The sequence below is a fragment of the Heterocephalus glaber genome, unplaced genomic scaffold, assembly GCF_053883595.1.
Source record: "Heterocephalus glaber isolate CG9 unplaced genomic scaffold, H.glaber_assembly_v1.0 deba00001600, whole genome shotgun sequence".
NCBI classification, from domain to species: domain Eukaryota; kingdom Metazoa; phylum Chordata; class Mammalia; order Rodentia; family Bathyergidae; genus Heterocephalus; species Heterocephalus glaber.
The window spans coordinates 196243-215290 of NW_028258372.1; the positions used below are offsets into that span (position 1 = coordinate 196243).

At 40.1% G+C, this 19048-nt stretch overlaps 1 protein-coding gene across 3 annotated transcripts in view; it reads right to left on the reverse strand.

The window, feature by feature from the left end:
• Positions 1-15069: 15069 nt before the first annotated feature.
• Kcnk2 (potassium two pore domain channel subfamily K member 2) overlaps positions 15070-19048 on the reverse strand; it is a 183024-nt gene continuing 179045 nt past the window's right edge. For all 3 annotated transcript variants that reach the window (XM_087194234.1, XM_087194235.1, XM_004853567.4), the window contains exon 7: positions 15070-18609. In XM_087194234.1, coding sequence (XP_087050360.1) covers positions 18292-18609 — 318 coding nt within the window. In that variant the 3' untranslated portion in view covers positions 15070-18291. The remainder of the gene's footprint in view (positions 18610-19048) is intronic.

Genomic DNA, 19048 nt, shown 5'->3' on the forward strand with positions numbered 1-19048 from the left:
GGAACCACTCAACCCACAGTGAAGTAGAGGAGAGATGTCCCCAGGCCCCTGCCCATGCCCATGTTTCTTCAGAAACAGCTTGTTTCCTAAGTCCCGAAACAGCTTTCAATAACACAACTAAAGCCTCACCTTGGAGTCTTTGATAGTCAAGGATAAGGTGTACTTTCAGGATGTGCTATGTACGTTAAATCAGGACCTCTATAGGGAAATGTGGTCCCACTAGGAAGAATACATGAGTCTGGAAGTCATGATCTATTATTCCCAATGACTCTTTGGGAAACCTTCTGCTTCCTGTACTTGAGCCCTACAGGGTTCCACATCCCAGATACTATAGAGTGCATGACCCTGCAAGACACACTGCAGGTCCCAGTGAACTACAAGCTTGGTTGGTACCAGGGCACTTCGAGCTCCTTGGATCCACAGACCAACAGCTAAGAACAGAAGGTGCCATCCTGGCAAAGGTAACTGATCAGCAAGAGCACATGTTGTGGCTTTTATGCCACGGAGGCATAGAAGAATGTGTGTGGGACTCAGGGCATTCCTTTGTGGGTCTCTTGGTTCTAACTTACCCAATTGTGACTGTAAGTGGACACTAAGCCACTATGCAGTTAGATATTGGTGTGATTATCAAGATTTAGTGCCTTTAAAAATAAAGGTTTGAGTTACACCCTCAGGTAAGGTGCCAAAGCCTTCTAATCTTCAGGGGAATGTAACATGAGTAGGGGATTAAAGCAGCAATAAGTACCAGGTGCAGCTTAAGACCAGTTGCAGCAATGCAGGACTAGGTTGTTTACTATCCAATTTCTTCTAAGTTTCCTCTTGGGAAGATTGAACCCCTGGGGCCACGAGGACCTACTCTCTCAATGTGAATGGAGAAGTGTACTCTGGTGCCCATGGAAATGCCCTGCTTAGAACCCCCTTTAATAGAAACTGCTGTGGGGAGCAGAGCTGACTTACAAATTCTAGCTCCCACATCTTCGCTTGCATTCACGCTGGGCCACGCTTCCACCAGGCTTTTCCAAGCTAACACGGTAATGTAGTGTGGTTACTGGAACTCGGTCCTCTCTTTCTGAGTTTGGGCTTCTCTGATGGTGAACTTCAGCTGGGAATTCCCCGTCAGGCTGGTTAGAACATTCTCAAAACTGTATTGGGATCTGAAGATCATCCTGCCCAATCCCTCTTCCCTCCTTCCTTTCATAAGTATCAGACTTAACACTGCCACAAGAAGACTTTCCTTGGAAACTGGCTTTCTCCCCATTCATAATTCATAAGTTTTATGATAGGTTGAATTGTGTCCCCCCCAAAAGATTTACTGATGTTCTAACTCCCTGGTAGCTGTGAATGTGACCTTTTCTGGAAATTGGGTCTTTGCAGATGTAATCAAATTAAGATGAGATCACTAAGGTGAGCTCTTCCTCTAGTACGATCATTGTCCTTGGAAGAAGAGGGAGATGTGGACAGCACCAAAGGGAGAAGGCCATGTGCAGACGGAGGCAGCGATTAGAGTGACATTATCATTCTCAAGGAATGCTTGGACTACCAGAAGGTGGGAGACACAAGGAAGGACTCTTCCCTAGAGGGAACATGGCTAAACCAACACCTTCTTTCAGACCTCTAGAACCCAGAACTGTCAGAGACAAATTTATGTTTTTTTTAATACACTAAATTTTGGGTACTTTTTTATGGGCATCCTGGGTAACTAAGGAAAGTGTTTCTCCACACAAATTTCTTGCTCATTTACTTTGTTTTCATACCTTATTCTTGGAAAACCATAATGGTGACGCTTATCCATTAGGAAAAAGACAAAACCTGACATAGTGACCCATGGATGTGGGGGCAGAAAAAAAAAGGAGAAAAAGGACTCCAAAAAGCTCACCTTCTTCTTAATGTCAAAATCCCATCACCCTTTGCCAACAACGCCTCACATATCAGCTCTTCCGTGACACCCTCTGTGACCCTCAAGATGAGCAAGAGCTTCCTCCAGACATTCTAGCAGTGTCTTCAGAGCTCTCATGGCATAGACTATTTATATCTGGGTTCTTTCTGAATATATCCTAGTGAAAGTCCATTTAAAACCTAGTGACCATTACTTCTAAACTGATATTAGAGTACATCAGATGCATTAACATATTTATTCTAGAACTTATGTGTGATATCGTTCCAGAAAAAAAAAAGTTTTAATTTTGTTTTCAAATAAATGGAAATGTGGGATTCTGGGATGATAAGTTCTGAGAATCTGGAGCATTCATCTGTTTAAATCATATGTATGATGTGGTACATTGGATACATTAGAAAATGGGGGTGATGAATTTATAGGCTGCCTAAAGTAAAATATAGGGGAGAGAAAGCAGCTCAGTAGTAGAGGATGTGCTTAGCACACCAGAGGCCTTAGGTTCAAAATTACTGCAAATTTTAAAAAATGTGTAAGTAATAAATTCTCTCATCCTATCAAGTTATGACTTGCTTTGATTTGTGGTTTCTATTAAGCTGCTCCCATTCTCTCATATCATTTCTTAATTATCTCAAGCCAAGAGTTGTGAAATGAGGGGCAGGACCTTTAGTCTGTGCCCATGATGTAGATGGCAAGTGTTTGGCAAATTTGTAGCATCATCACTTTGCTGTTTTCCCGAGTGACCAAACGCATACAAACATGAAGCACACTGGTCTTGATGTTCTCTTTGCTAAGAGTCACAGGCTCACCTAAATGTGGGAGCAGAGTGACATAGAATATTTGGGTCTAAAGTAGATTTTTCTGAGCTTATGCTTAAGGTGCATAGCACTCTCTCCCATCTCTCAGAGGGTCATAACACGCCACTTGTCTTCTCATTAGACAGAAAGGGATTTCAGAGCTTATTAAAAATACTCACATGTGAACATTTTCTGATGGTAAAGTATATACTTGTGTGTAATAAAGACATACCTAAATGTTCAGCAGGATGGACTCATTTAATTTATGGAGAATTAATATAATCTTACCTCTAATATCTAGTTCTCCTTTGCTTTTACAAGATTTATATTTTTTCAAGGCATACAGGATGAATTATGAATTATCTAAGAAGTTAGCTCACATTATCAAACACTTGAACTTCCAACTGCAGTGAACTATGAGTTTGTTGAAGGCAGAGTGAAGATTGGTTGGTTTCATGGAGAGTTCTGGTGTCTACAGATCTGGTCACTGCAGCACCATTTACTGCCCCCTCTTTGCATGTGAGCTTGACCCAGTGATTCACTTTTAGCAAATGGAATTTAAGTGATAATAACTACACAGGGCCTTGGAAACCAGACCAGAAGAAGGCCGTGGCTTCCCATTTGCTTTCTCTTCCTTGGATCACTCACTTGGTGGGAAACCAGCTGCCATGTCAGGAGGAAATTGGGATGGAGTGACACTGGCACAGGGTGGAGGGGCATGCGTGTTACGACCCTCAGTGGCCTGCCAGCAGCCATGTGTGCAGACGTCTCTGCAGCACAGTCTTGTGTCCAGGCAAGGGGCCATCTGATCACAGCCCTGGCCCAAGCTGGACTGTTGCCCCACGAAAGGCTGGACACCAGGCCATCCTGCTAAGTCCTTCCCAGATTCCTGACCCTTAGGCTCCTTGAAAGATAATGAAAGTCTGTTTCCAGTTCTTCACTTTGGGATAACTTAGCAAATACAGATTCTTTGAGGATGTGGGAGACACCGGAAACTGAATCCAGGGAGCACTGAGCTATACTCTCAGCTCTTTTTAAAGATTTCATTTTGAGACAGGATCTCCCTAAGTCACCCAGACTAACCTCAGACTTGCAATCCCCCTGCCTCATCCTCCAGAGTAGCTCAATTACACACTTGTACTACCACACCCAGCACTAATATAACAAAGACTCTTTACTACAGGACCTCTCAAATTGTAGCTTGTTGTGCTAGCTGTAGATCTTTAAGCAGTAGGATAGCATGCAGGGTATTCACAATTTGTGGACACACAAATCACCCCACTGCCCCGAGAACCTTGAAGGCTAGCATTTCACACATATTTTTGGAAATGGCTGACACAGTGGTTTGAAACTTCACATTCAGATTGTGAGAAAGCAGATCTGCCTGGGTAAATAACAATTTCAAAGCAGTCAATTTAGAGAGATTTGGAAAAGCCCAGAAGCCTTTGGCTAAGTAGGGTGAGGAAGTCCAAATCTTGCCCAGTCTTTGATCTTCTGTGGGTTTCTTGCAGTGGGCAGAGGCCGTGGCTGCACCACATTGGGAGAAAATTATCAGGGCCTGATTAAGTAGGTGTCTCGGTGCTATGAGCCATTGCCAAGATAACTGATGGGCATCCTTCCTTGTAATGCTGGTCATGCTCCTCAGCTTGGTTGTTAGAAGCTTGCATGCGACAAATGTGAAGCTTGTAGAATTCAGGCTTGTCGTGGAGATGGCATCCACAAAGTAAGAGGAAATGTGTTTTTTCTTTCCCTGGTGCAACTCAGTCTTTACTGAAGGAAACGGCTTGAATTCAGATGAGATCAAGGCTATTTCAAGGAGGCTGCACCACTGCAACAGGCTTCTTTGGAGAACATGCAGGGGGAAAGACTCAAAGAACATTACACACCCCATGGATGCCTCCAATCCCAGCAGTGTGGGAGGCTGAGGCAGACGGATCACAAGTTTCAGCTCAGCACAGCATGAAGGTCCTGTGTCTAAGCTCCAGCACCCTCCCAAATATGTTTACAAGATTCTTTGGTAAGTTTATTTTTTCCCATTAAGTTTATTGGTATATTTTAGGTATAAAATACAGTCACATTCATCATTGGGATCTGGTACCTTTACATGACGTATCTTGGTTCTTATTTTTTCCCCTTCCCCTGCCCTCCTTTCACCCCCTCCACCCTTCCCTATTTGCAAAAACTTTGTTTCCATTTTTTCCTTTTCTCATCTTTTCCCTTCTTTTCATCCCCCTACTCCTCCCACTTCCCCTACTCCCTTAGACCTTTTCTTCCCATTACACAATATCAGTTATATATTTTTTCAATTACAATATCAAAATTTAGAGGACATTACCACAGATTTCACAGAATTTAAAAGGATATAGAAAGCATATTACAAAAATCTTTTTTGAAATAAATTTGACAACTTCTAAGAAGTACCTTGGAAGACAAATTAGTGAAACTAACTCTGGAGGAAATATAAAATTTGAATAGCACCTATTAAAGAAAGTATATTCCTAGCTTGAAAACCTACCTATATGACAACAGCAGGCTCATATACATTTTAACTGACAAATTATATCAAACATTTAAAACAGAAAAAAGAAGGAATACTTCTCCCCTCATTTTAGGAAATCAACATTGTGCTAATACTAAAACTGGATAAAGACAATAGAAGAAAAATGTATGAACATAGATTAAAAAATTTTTAACTAAACAAATTATTAGAAGTCAGATCTGGCAGGATGTAGAAAGTGGTTTTGTTATAGGGATGGCAGTGTTGGTTCAGCATTGGAAGATCCACCCCCAAAAGTCATCGTTTTAACAGAGGAAAGGAAAAAGCCATATGATCCTGTCACTAGTTGGAGAAAAAGTATTGGACTAAATTCTACAGCTGTTCATGGTAAAAGCTATCAGGGGACTAGAAGTAGAATAGAACCTTCTCAACAGACCAAAGACATGTACTCCATACTTTCAGCGAGAACGCCTTATATGAATGGAGAAGATACAATGCTTTCTCCCAAAGGTGGGGAATAAGGGCAGATATTCCTACTCTTCATCTGTCCATTAAACTTTGATACATAGGCTCAAATCAAAATAGTCTGGCAATAAAAAGACACAATTAGCATAGGATTGGCAAGGTAGAAATAAAATCTTTATATGTAGATGAAATGATCATCTACAGAGAAAATATTAAGAAATCTCTTGGACCCCCTAGAACTTGTATTTGAATTTAGCAGGATTAGAAAACACAATATATATATATATATATATATATATATATATATATATATATCAGATCTATGTATACTTGCTATAAATGAAGAATTGGATATTGAAATTTAAAAGTTATGTAGGAGTACAAAGGATCTAGAAAAGTAAAAAGAAAAAAAAAAGTGTTGGAAGACATTTATTACCTAATTTTAAGACTTCCTCTAAAGCTATAGTAATCAAGGCAATGTTGGAAAGACATATAAATCATTGGAATAAAACAGAGAATCTGGAAATAGAACCACACATACATGGTCCACTGGGTTTTGAAAGATTATTTAACATTAACATTTTATAGAACATAAACTCAATTCAAGAGCAGAGGAAAAGATAGTGTTTTCAGCAAATGGTACTAGAACACCTGGTATCTGTATATAAAAAATTAACCTCAACCCTTTATTTCCATACATAAAAATAACTTGAAAGGATCTATGAACCTAAATATGAAATTCTAAAACTATAAAACATTAAGAAGAAATTATAAGGAAAAATATTTATGAATTTAGGGCAGGCAAGAATTTCCTAGGATACAAAAAAAATGATATATAAAAGAAAAAATTTGATAAATGAGATTCCATCAAAATTTGGAGCTTTAAATGATATCATTAAGAAAATGAAAAGTAGTCCTTAAACAGACCGTATTTATAATACATATAACCTATGACTAGAATATGTAAAGAACTCTTACATCTCATTAATAGGCCACCCAATTAAAAAGTAGACACAAGAAGATGATAAATAGCCAGTACAGCACAAGGAAAAGTGTGCAACACTAGAATCAGAAAAATACTAATCAGTACAATAACAAGATTGTGTTATACACTCATTAGGGAGATGAAGTTAAAAGTTTTAAAAGAGCAAATTTCAGCTTAGGTGTGAACCAGTTAGAACTTTCTAATGCTGCTAATGTGAATGTAAAATGACAAAACCATTTTGGAAAACAATATAAAAATTTCTTGTATTACTGTTAAGAACCAACAGTTCTGTTCTTAAGTTTTTACTTAAGAGGAATGAAAACATATGTTTAAAATAGATTTGTGCACACAGGTTGACCATCCCTTATCTGAAACTCATGGAACCAGGAGTGTTTCAGATTTTGAGTTGAAATCCACTTGATCTGCCAAGAAGATAGTTACTCCTGCTTTTGGTTGGGGGGGGGTCCCTGTCACATGGAGTATTTTTTTCCACCCTTTAACTTTCAGCCTATGAGTTTCTTTTTGAATTAAAGGTGTTTCTTGTATGCAGCATATTGTTGGATCTTGCTTCTTGACCCATTCTGCCAGTCTATTTCTTTTGATTGGTGAATTGAGACCCTTAACATTGATGGTTATAACTGATACGTATTGACTTATCATTGTCATGACTTTTTTTGTTGGATTCTCCCCTTTTGTGTTTAATTTCTTGTCACGCCCGACGGATTCATTCTGCTGGACTTCCTGGGGTTGTGATCCTCATTGTCTTTTCCTAGGATATTATCTAAAGTTTTTTGGAGTGCTGGTTTGGTATTCATGAAGTTCCTAAGGTGCTCTTTGTCATGAAAGTATCTTATTTCTCCATCAATTTTGAAAGACAGTTTTGCAGGGTACATCAATCTGGGTTGGAGGCTGTTTTACTTTAGGGCTTGGAATACATCACTCCAAGCTCTTCTTGCCTTGAGGGTTTGCATTGAGAAGTCTGCTGTGATTCTGATGGGCTTTCCTTTGTATGTGATTTGTTTCTTTTCTCTAACTGCTTGTAGAACTTTGTTCTTCTGTTGGGTTTCTGGACTTTTAACAATTATATGCCTGTGAGTAGTGGGGTTTTTTTGTTGTTCACAGCTAGTTGGAGTCTTATATGCCTCACTTATCTGTATGTCAAGTTCTTTTCCCCTGCTTGGGAAGTTTTCTGCCTTCACTTCTGTGAACAGTTTTTTTATGTCATGTGCACTCTGTCTTGCTTCTTTATTGACTCCAATCAGTCTTATGTTATTCTTCTTTGCATTGTCTAGCAGCTGCTGAATTGATTTCTCATGGTCCCCTACAATTTTTCTTTTCTTGGTCATTAATTGCAATCTTATCTTCTATATCTGAAATTCTGTCCTTACATTGGCTCATTCTGTTGTGTAGACTTTCAATGGAGTTTTTAATCTCCTGAACATCTGCTTGCATCTGTTTTATGGATTCCATTTGTTTCCTATGTTGGCATTCCATCATGTTCCTCAGCTCCTCTCTAGATTTATTAATCAAGTCTTGCACTGTGGGCACAATCTCTGCTCTTATCTGAGAAATTATTTCTGATTTCATTTTTTCCAGATCCTCTTTTTTTGCCAGTTCAGGGAGTCCAGGTTTTTAAGTATTAGAGTGTTCCATCTCATTTCCCTTTGGGGTTTCTTTAGGTGATCTGGAAGTCTGGTTTTGAGACTTGTTTACATGTCTTCTCATTTTGATGGGGGGGGTTGCTGTTGGTACCCATGTGGCTCACCTCCTCTGTGCTTAGGGAAGTGGTGGTATGGTGGCTTGGAAGTCTCCTTCTGGGTGCTGGGAGTGGCTCATGAGGTAAGTTTATTTCTAAGCCACTTACATCTCAAATTCAGCTTTAAGAATGTGAGCCTATGGCAAAAAAGCAAATGGAATTGCTTACTCCCTGACCACTTCCCTTTGTTATTATGGCTGCCCACAGATGGGGCAATATAAGAGTTTTGAACCATGGTGGCTCAAAAGTGGCTTTCATGCCAATACATCTAAACCCAATCAGGGGAGCTCTCTGTTCAGCACTTGGATTGATTCAGGTCATCTCAGCACAAACCACAGGCTGTTCTAATAGCTTCCCTGACTTTCATTTTTATTTTTCAGGTTTGGACACATTTTGGGTCTTAACCAAATCTCTACTGTATTCTGTAGTTTGTGAGTATATTAGTTTCTCCTTGCAGGGACAAATATCCAACACCCACAAGTGAAAGGAGGGCAGGTCTGTTTTGGCTCACAGTTTAGAGGTTTCAGTCCATAGTCAGCTGGCTCCAAGGCAGGGTGGCATGGTAGAAGAGAAGCAGCTCATGGCATGGTGGACAGGAATCAGAGAGAGATCAAGGGAGGAGGAGGGAGGTTTACCTTCTAGGCCATTCCCCAGTGACAACCTACTCTGATCAGGCTTCACCTCCCAACATCACATTTAGCTATGAACTCATCGGTGGGCTAATCCACTGGTGAGTATCACTCCACCATGATCCAATCACTTCCCCAAACCCCCATCTATGAGTGTATGAGGCTTTGGGAGGGCATCTAGCTATAAACCATAACATTCCACTCTTGACCCCCAAAAGACTCATGTGCATCCCTTTATAGAAAAATGAGAAAATGTATTTATTCCATCTGTAAGAGTTGCCAACATCCTAATAGTTTCATCATTGCTGAAGAGTACAAGTCCAAAGTCTCTCTGAGATTTAAGGCAAACACTTAGCTGCAAGCCCCTGTAAAAATGAAAAGAAAATTAAACACTGCAAACATGCAAGAGCACAGGATGAACATGCCCATTCCAAAAGGGAGAAATTGGGAGATAGAAAGGATTGGGAGCTAAGCAAGAAAGAAACCCAGCAGGGAAAACTTTAAATTCTATGTCCAGCACCTGGCCAAACTGAGGTGAAACAGCAGCTCCAAAAGTTCGGGTGGCTCTGCCCCATGGCACTGCTGGTGTCGTAGCCCTCATGGCCTCTCTCTTGGGCCAGCTTTGCTTACTCCTTGCAGCTTTCCTTATATGATCCATGTTCCTGGCTTTCCCAACATCCTGGGGTCTCCAATGCACTATCAGTTTCACTCTCATAGCTTTGCACACTGCCCTCTCAGAGACACACTGCACGGCCTCCCAGGGCTTCTTCTGAAATATGGGTGAAAGCTTCTCGGACCCCCAAACTCTTGCATTTTGCATGCACATAGACCCAGCACCCATGGATGACACCAAGTCCTTTTGCATCTTGCTGGTGGTTGCAGAGGCCTCTGAGTGACTGGATGGCTGAGTACAGAGAACTGAACCCTGGGGAATGAATTCCCATGCCCTAAGCTGGAGCCATTTTGGGGCACAGTGCCCTGGGGCTTTCTGCTCAGAGCAAAATATTTCACTTTTTTCTCCCTTGGGTTTGTGCAGGGTAGGAACAGATTCTACCATGGAAAGGCTTTGTTTCTGGGGGACATAGATATGGTGTCATCTTAACCAAGGAGAACAATGTCACACTCTGTGTGTCAAGAAACTAAGAGTCACATAACTGGCTCAGAGTCATCCCTTCTATATTTAAAAGGAAAAGAGTTGTATTCCTCTCACCATGGACATGATCTTCTGTTCCAAGAGATAATTTCTACAGGTGTCTTCAAAATAGAACCCAAGAGCCTGGAATGCAGACAAATGTGATATTTAGGGTGTGCACTAAGGAGAAAACAGGGAGAGGAAGTCACCAGGTGAGGGTGTGGTCTCAGCTTGGCCCTGTAGGATGATCGGGAGTGTTCACTTCACCACAAAGATGGTGCCACTTGAAGGCAAAATTGACTGTCTTTGGTCATTCTAGGCTGTCAATTATGGTCAATTATGGGCTGTGTGTTGCCCACAGTGCAGTGGGGGTGGGTCTGTGTAATCTCCCAGTGGGGTGGCTTCTGATCTGGTGGGTACTTTCTAGGAAAGGAGCAGCTCTGAACTGTTGGCATCAGAGAAGTTAGTGATGGGGCCACCAATCTACCAAGGGCAACCTGGCTTGAGCAGGAAGGGTTCACTAGTGTCACATATGTCTTCACTTGTCTTTTTCTAGTTCAATGAGTTAATTATAATTGTATTTATCAGGAAGAGAAGATGTCCTGGGACTGCGCGTGTTACGGTTTAGATCTAGATTGTTCCCCAAAGTCCCAGTGCTCAGTGATGGGGATTTTGGAAGGTGAATGGATTACGAGGGCACAGTACTCATCAGTGGATTCCAGAAGAGCATCCTGTGTGCTCGTGCAGGCCCATCAATGGGCAGCTTTGGGGCTGTGCCTGGCAAGACAAATGGGAGACGCTGCCTTGCCCATATCCAATCAGGTGTGCGGCCAGCTATAGTCAAAAGCCCATGCCCAGGAGCTTGTGTTTGAAGGCCTCCTTCTTAGGCATTTTTCTCCCCTTTGATTTAGTCATTTTCCACTCCTCACCCTCCCGGCTCCATGAAAAGTCAGAAGCCTTGAGTTCAAGCCTTGGGTTGGTCAACTTTCTGTGTCAGTGACAAAATATCTGAGATAAATAACTTTAAAGGAAGAAAGATTTATTTTGGCTCATGGTTTCAGATGTTTCAGTTCATGGTCACTCGGCCCTGATTCCTTTGGGGTTGTGGTAAAGTAGAACATCAGGACAGGGAGCAAGAGATAGAGTATAGCTGTTTCCCTCAGGGCAGCCAGGAGGTAAAGAGAGAGGAAGTCAGAGATCCCAGTATCTCCTTCAAAGCCACTCCCTCGGTGACCTCATTTCCTTCCAGTAGGTCCACCTCCCAGAGGCACCACAGGCTGGTGACTGAGCATTCAACACTTGAGATTTTGGGATGTATTCTAGACCCAAACCATAAAAGGCTGCTCAGCACTGAGACTGTTCCTCTCCCCCTGTGAGACAAATCCTCTGATTCTCATCCAGCACAATTCCATGAAGAAAATAGAAGCACGTGCCTTTCCTTTGTTTTTCCAGGAAGTGAAATAGGTTTAGTTCTTTAAAGTTTGGTTCTTTGTCCTAATTGATCACCTCAATGTATGGCAGCTGGGACCCTTCACCACCCAGCTCAGTAGATCTTTTTAGCCTCCTTTGCTTGTATTTATCTAATGTATCCTTATTAATTGAATCCTAGTTAGCAAACACTTATAGAGTTCTTGGAATGTTCCAGGGATTGCATTTAACATTTTACATGTATTTGTTCATTTGGATCTCAGAATAACACTAAGAATTGGAACTGTTGCTGTCTTTATTTTATATATAAGGAAAGCCAGGCAAACAGATATTGAAAAACAAAAGAAAAATTTCCTGGAGTGTAGCAGGGTAGAAGACTGACCTCAGGCCAGCCGACTGCACATCTTGTGTTCTCTGCCATTTTTGCGGTACCACCCCCCACTCACCTTGCTCTACTTAGCTCACACAAATAACACATTAGTGTTTAACCAAGCCATGACTTTGTTTGTTCAGATAGCTTAAATGCAATGAATTCTACATATATTTCAAGATTCAACTCAGACCAGAGTTCATCTGTAAAGGCTTTTCCAACCCTGATTGATAGCTTCTCCTTCAGGTCCCTCAGAGCATCCCTGCTACTTCTTTGTCTTCTTTGTAATACTTATCACCTTGTATTTTACTTATTTGTCTTCATTTATGTCTCATCCATGGCTTGTTACCTCCGCTCACTTGCCTTAGTACTTCTAGTGACTGACACACTAAAGGCTCTTGATAAATGTTAACTTAGTGAACCAGGAGCAAGGTAACTTGTGTTTGCATACACAGTGAAATCACTGCAGACACCCACATACTTGCCTAATTTGCTTGTATATTTCTAGACCATGGAATATTAGAGTAAACTTTCTCAGTGTATGTGTAAGCTCTGACGTGCTGCTCCCAGCTGACCAAAAAGCAAGATACATAAGTTAGATGTCTGGACAGTATCTTAATCCTGTCTTCCCAACTCTGAAATACTTGGTCAATGGCAAAATTTGAGTCTGGAAAATACATTATCACTTAGTGATGCTTTAAAAAAAAATTTTTAAATAAAACTCCAGAAACATACAGTCTAATGTTAATAATATTTGAAAGTGTCTAAAGTGTTCTTTAAACAGCATAGACAGTATGATGAAGTCTTCTATATTTTACTCTCTATTAACTGTATGGTACAAAAAGGGATATCACCTTCAAAATTCAGACATCAACTGCTGAAAAATAATATTTATTCTATGAGTTAATTTTTAAAATTATACCATGAAACTAATGTTCCCTCTTAAATACAGTTCAAATATGCAAAATAGTGATTTTTTTTCCCAGACTGCCTGTAGTTATTTAGGCATGAAAAAGGTGAATTATATTTGACAAGGATAATAAATGTGCATTTAGCTTTGTATTAATAGCAGGCACCCATTCATTAATATTGACAAATATGTTTTTAAATTAACTCCAAACAAATTGTCACGGTCAAGTTATAATTGAAAAGCTTTGAGAGTATCTACTGTAATTTGAAATTTGGAAATGAAGATAATAAAACCCTTGGTGATAAGGGTAACAGTGTATAAAAAACTGCAAGTCTCTCTAGCTAAAGAATTGGCTTTATATGTGCACAATCAGGAGTTTGTGAGTTCACAGGAGGAAAAAATGCTATTCGTGTCACATTGACTGGTACGTCACTAGAAGAGGGAAAACCAGTATTTGTGGAGTTGAGAAAATCTGGGATACTTTAAACAGTTACAATGGTTAAACCCCTGCTTTTAATCTTAATGTCTTTCTTACACATTTTTAAGCACCTACTATGTGTATTTTCTAGTATCTGGGAATAAAATAGTAAGCTAAAACAAATTACATTTTAGTGACACAAATAAAATCAAATAAAACAGTGATGAATACCTAATCATAAACTGAATGAAAGGAACAGAATTTTATAGAGAATATTACAAAGGTATATGTGGTGTCAGGAAAGGCTTATCAGAGAAAATAATACTTGGTCCAGGTTCTGAAAGATGGCTTAGAGTTTGTTAGATGAAAAAAGTTATGGATTAGAGGGCGACCATTCCAGGCAAGGAGAACAACAGCTACATAACTTCCACACAGAAAACAGTGATCCAGTGGAAATGACAGGGAGAGAACGATCCAAGATGACTTTGAAGAGGTTGGCATACATGATATCAAAAACAGAAAACAGGCTCTGTATGACTTGAATATTTTCCAGTTTTTTGACCCTTGCTTTATTGCCCAGAATATGGACTATGTTGGTCAGATATTCTCTATATACTAGAAAGAAATGTTTATTCTCCCACCACTGGATGGTGTGTTTCATAAATGTCAGTCAACCTCAAAAAGAAGAGAAAAAATGTAAACCGAAAAATGACCTCATGGGCCATTTGAAGGACTCAGGCCTTCCTTTTAAAATAATGAAAGACAAGTTACAGTTTTAAACTGGAGAATGGCACGATCAGATTTGTATATTAAACATAGCACCTTTAATGACAGGAAAGGATGATACAAAGGTTGTTAGTAGCAAGGGAAGGAAAGATGGTGGTGGTGTAGATCAAGGTAATGGCTGTGTACAAATTCAAGATTTATTTAGGATACAACTCAGTACAGCTTAGTGACAGGAAGGGGTGGAGATGAGGAAGAGAGAAACCCAAAAAGGATAATTTCTCAGAGCTGGTGGTGTATTCTCTGAGATACACAGCACCACATGGAGGCCCTGACCAGGGAAAGTCCAGGGGAGTCTCAGCTAAGTCAAGGTACCTAGTAGAAGTGGAGGGATCCCAGGAGAATTAGCTAGATGGATCTGGAACCCAGAAGGAAGTTCACGTAGAAGAGTTAAAAGTAAGCAGAATAAAGACTAGCTAGTGAGAGTTGGGTGAATGTACAGAACTACTTCAGAGAGAAATACCAAAGCAAAACAAAAAAATAGCTACAAATTGAACCATTCCCAGCAAAGTGGAAATAGTTTGTGAAGCTCATACTAGGGAAATAATAAATGGTTTTATGAATATTAAAATAGTAAAAACTGGGGCTTAGTGAATCAACAGCGTTGAGTCAAAACAAAAGACCAACATCAAAACTCCTGGTCTTAGGAAGAAATCCTCATCTTTGAGGAAGGAGTGGTTGAGTTAGTGGTGGGGAAAATAATGGAACAACAGAAATGTAAATCTCTGAGGTGGGGTGTGAATGAAGGAAGCAGATGGATCTTAGGGCACTTTCCCCTTACAAATTATCCTGGAGAGCTCCTATCGAAAGTAACTGGTCACTGTATGCTCCCTGGAACTGACATATGAGCATGTTCAAAGCCGGTAAGTTCCATTAATAAGAACATTTTAGGGGCCGGGGATGTAGCTCAGTGATTCCACTGCCTGCCTAACAAGCACAAGGTCCCAAGTTCGATCCCTGGTACCAAAAAAAAAGAACATTTTAGTAAAGTCACGCTAAAGCAAAACAAATCATATATTAATTTTAATAGTTAAGAGATTCAAATAGACAACTTTATACAACAACAAATTTATACTCACACTTTGATATGAAATGCAAATCACAAATAAGTTATGATTTTATGAGAACAGCAAAACTGTGAAGAAATAAGACACAAACAAAAGTTGATCTAGACCTTCAGCACTTGGGCATAAATAGAATCTCAAGTCTCCAGAATGTCTAAATTTGGTTTTTGTTTTCCACCTGAAGTTTCTTTTAATCTTTTAGAACTTTCTGACTCAAGAATCAAAGAATTATACTGATGTTTGACATATATAGGATTTGAGATCTCTTATATGTCACATATTACATGGAATTTGAGAAAGAAACAAAGCCCTACACAGTGCTTCTTTTTTTTTTCTTTATTCTTTTTTTTGGAAAGCCAAGATGCACACTATTCAATTCCCTTTGGCTTCAGAAATTTCTTTTTCCTTCATTGCAAAGGTGAAATATTACTGGGAAAAAAGTGTGTGGCATAAACTATGGAAGAAAGAATACAGATCTCTGCAAAAAAGAGAAGGAAATCTAAAAGAATCACTTTTACCTTTAGTAGTTTGAGGCTGGATAGAGAGCATTACCTAGAATCCATGTCTGAGAACAACAATCAGGGTATTACCGATTCTGTCTGGTTCTAATATTTAATTTTTCTTCAAGGCAAAACTACTTACTCTTACAATGGCTTACGAGAAAAGTAAACTGACTAGAAAATTCCAGGCTATGTCAAGATCACTACCAATATTCTTCCCATAAGAGTTAATAATTAAATCTTGACAATATAAAAGTGTTGTCAATTGATGCAATATATGGGTAAGGACAATGTCAGGGCCAGTTTTCAGATCTTTATTGAGCATCAAGAATGTGGTTTAAGAATGAATCAGCACATTTATGTGGGATGCTGATAACATAAATAGTTCATGTATTTGAGGTATAAGGTCTAGAAGACTAGCTGGCAACTGCCTACTTTAAGCTACAGTACTACCAGGATGCTTTATTATCTTTTTCTAACAACAACAAAACAATCAGTTGGTTATGTTCAGCATTCAGGCTACTTCAGTGACAACGATAAAATATGATATAAAAATATAATGTAATGGAAACGTTCTTGAGCTTATATGCTATTTCAAATATTGCATTTTACAAATGAATTTCGGCATCTTTACTTTTTATTAATAGCCTCCAAAAAAAGAATACTTTGTGAGTACTTGCTAAGGGTATTACTACTACATCAAAAATACTTCTTGAATATTTTGAATGAAAGAGCCACAAAAATTCAGTGTGAAAAGTGGCATCCTCTAGCTCTCCTTAGCTAGAATCAGATCTACGTTCTCAGCCGCAAGCAGGACACTCAGAAAATGCTGACTTTAATTACAAACTTTATTCATCAATACAATTCACAGTTTATACATGGTGCATTCCACCATATGAACCTTCAAAACAGTGACTGAGGAGATGAATGTAGCTTTCTTTCTAAAAGAGCCTGACTTTGTAAAATTTTGGTTAGAATTTTTTAGATTTATAAAAGTACCTTCAACAAGTGAACTGAGTATTTACATTTCTACCTTAAATTTAAATTTGGGAAAATAAGCATCTCTTGGTTTGTCTGTAAAGATTCTGGTTTATTTTCTTAAGACCCTCATCTGAGTGCCACTTGTTCAGATATTCCTACCCCAACTCTCAAGAAAAAGTAAAGGAACTCTGCTTTGCAATTATATTCAGGGAAATCATTTTCCTTCCTCAATTTAAAAATTATCAATGAACAGCAGATCTAAGTATGAAAATAAAGAGAAAGGGTAGCTTTATACTGGGTGCATTTACTGAATTTTTTCTGAATCTAGGGGACATTTAAAGAATTACAAGGTATAACATTAAACTAAAAAGGATTATCAGCCTTTCTATCTTAAAAAAGACTCTCAATATTTAAATTGTGCTATAACAGCATTTTCTCTAATGCCAGAGATGAATTAAGCCTGTAATCTGTATTTTTTCCATGTGCAAAATCACAGTGATCCCAGCTTCAGCTTGTGCCATCACAATGCAGTGACAAAGTGACCCCGGAAGGCTGGGCCTGTCCCTCCAACTCACTGAGCAGGGCCTCCTTTCATTTGGCAAAAGTCACTCAGGAACGAGAATCATAGCCTTTCAGACATCACAAAGCAAAAGAAGCTGGCAGTATAATGTTTATTAGCAAATACTTGTAACACATAGTTTTGCTATTTTCTTCTCATGAGGATGAATTTATACCAACTGTTTTAGATCCCTCTAGTAATACCTATTTTTAACAATTTTCTTCCATCAGATCATTTATATATATATATATATGAACTTTCTTCTGCTTTTAAAAAATGTATAGTTATTAATAAATGATAGATTCCAAATACTGCCAGGAAAAAAGGGACAGTTTGTGAGCAGCCAAGGCTAACAGCTTGGTAATAATTACACCATTACACCGAACACGTGTACCACTGGTACCTGAGTCAAATAAATACTCAGAGGGGCCCCCTCCGCACCTTTCTTGGCAGTGCCTGTATCGCTAATTTCTGAGTGCTGCTTCACTGTCCTAGTCTGGCATCTGTCCCTTCTTAAGGGATGAACGACTCAGTCCTCCGACACTGTGTCCAGCAAGGGGTGCGATTCCGCCTCAACCTCAGAGGTGAGCCTGGGGGGCGGGAAGGAGAAACCACACGCGTGTGAGCTAGAGAGGCTCTGTTTCTTCGTAAGATAAGGCACTGACAGAAAATTTCTTAGGTAAAAGGCTGCATAAGAATTTCTTGCCATTTACAAAAAGAAATGTTGTCATCCAGAAATGGTCCGTATCTAGGCTCAGTTAGGTGGACCCTGAAAAGGTAGAGACTGATCCTTCCAAGCTACATCATTACCAAAAACGGTTCCCATTCACTCCGAGGCCTTACGGCACATCAGGGGAAAGGGGAGGAAAACAGTCTGGGCACAGAAAGGCATCGGACAGCACTCGTCCTTCTGCTGGTCAAAGGGAGCAGAGCGTCCCACAAGCATCCTCAGAAAGAGAGCGCTGGCTCTGGGTTCCATTCTCGGTGGCAGGTGGCCATGATGGGTGTATCTACTGGCTTCCCTTGGGAGCTCATGCACAAGGTTTAAACTGCTACCAGCAACAGTCACAAAGCGCACACAGAAGTCCTCACCTAGGCTAGGGCTAAGGCTCTTCCAGACAGAGGGCTACTTAATGTTCTCGATCACAGCGATCTCTTCACCCGCACAGTGTGGCGTCAAGCCATTCAGATAGATGCTCTCAGTCTTCAGTAAGGGAGGCAGGACTTCCCTCTCGCTGGTCAGGTGGTTCACCGACAGGGTCCTCCTGCACGGGGTCAGCTCCTGGTTGTGGTTCCCCGCCAGCTCTGCAGACAGCTTCCTCTTAATGGAGGTGGCTCGCTGGAACTTGTCGTAGATCTCCACGCTCAGCCGCCTCCGTGTTTCTTTGAACTCGGCCGTGACATTGGCTGTCCACTCTGCAGCGTGGGCCCTGAACTCTCCCACCTGGAGCACAGAAGCCGAGAAGAGAGAAGGAAAGGTCAGCATGAAGGTCAGTGTTGTGTGTGCTTTCTCTTCTGGTCATTTTATTTTAGGGTTTAGAAAGAAGATTGGAAACCGCAAAGAGTGTTGCACACTGGCAATCTGAGCACTGTGAAAGGCTGAGGCAGGAGAATCCCACCCAGTCTGGGGCAACTTAATGACTTATAGAGACCCTGGGGACATAGCTCAGAATAGCTCAGTGCAAAGGCCCTGGGTTCAATCCACAGTACCACAAAAGAAGATAGAGAAGAGGAAGAAATGAAGTAACAGCCTTTCCTAATAGTGAAGATCTGACAGTTAATGTAATTAGGCAAGCTGAACAGAGCATGATTCTATGATTCTATTTTATACAGACATGACTCTAAACATTAATTATGGTCATAAGTGCTATAAATCAAATCAT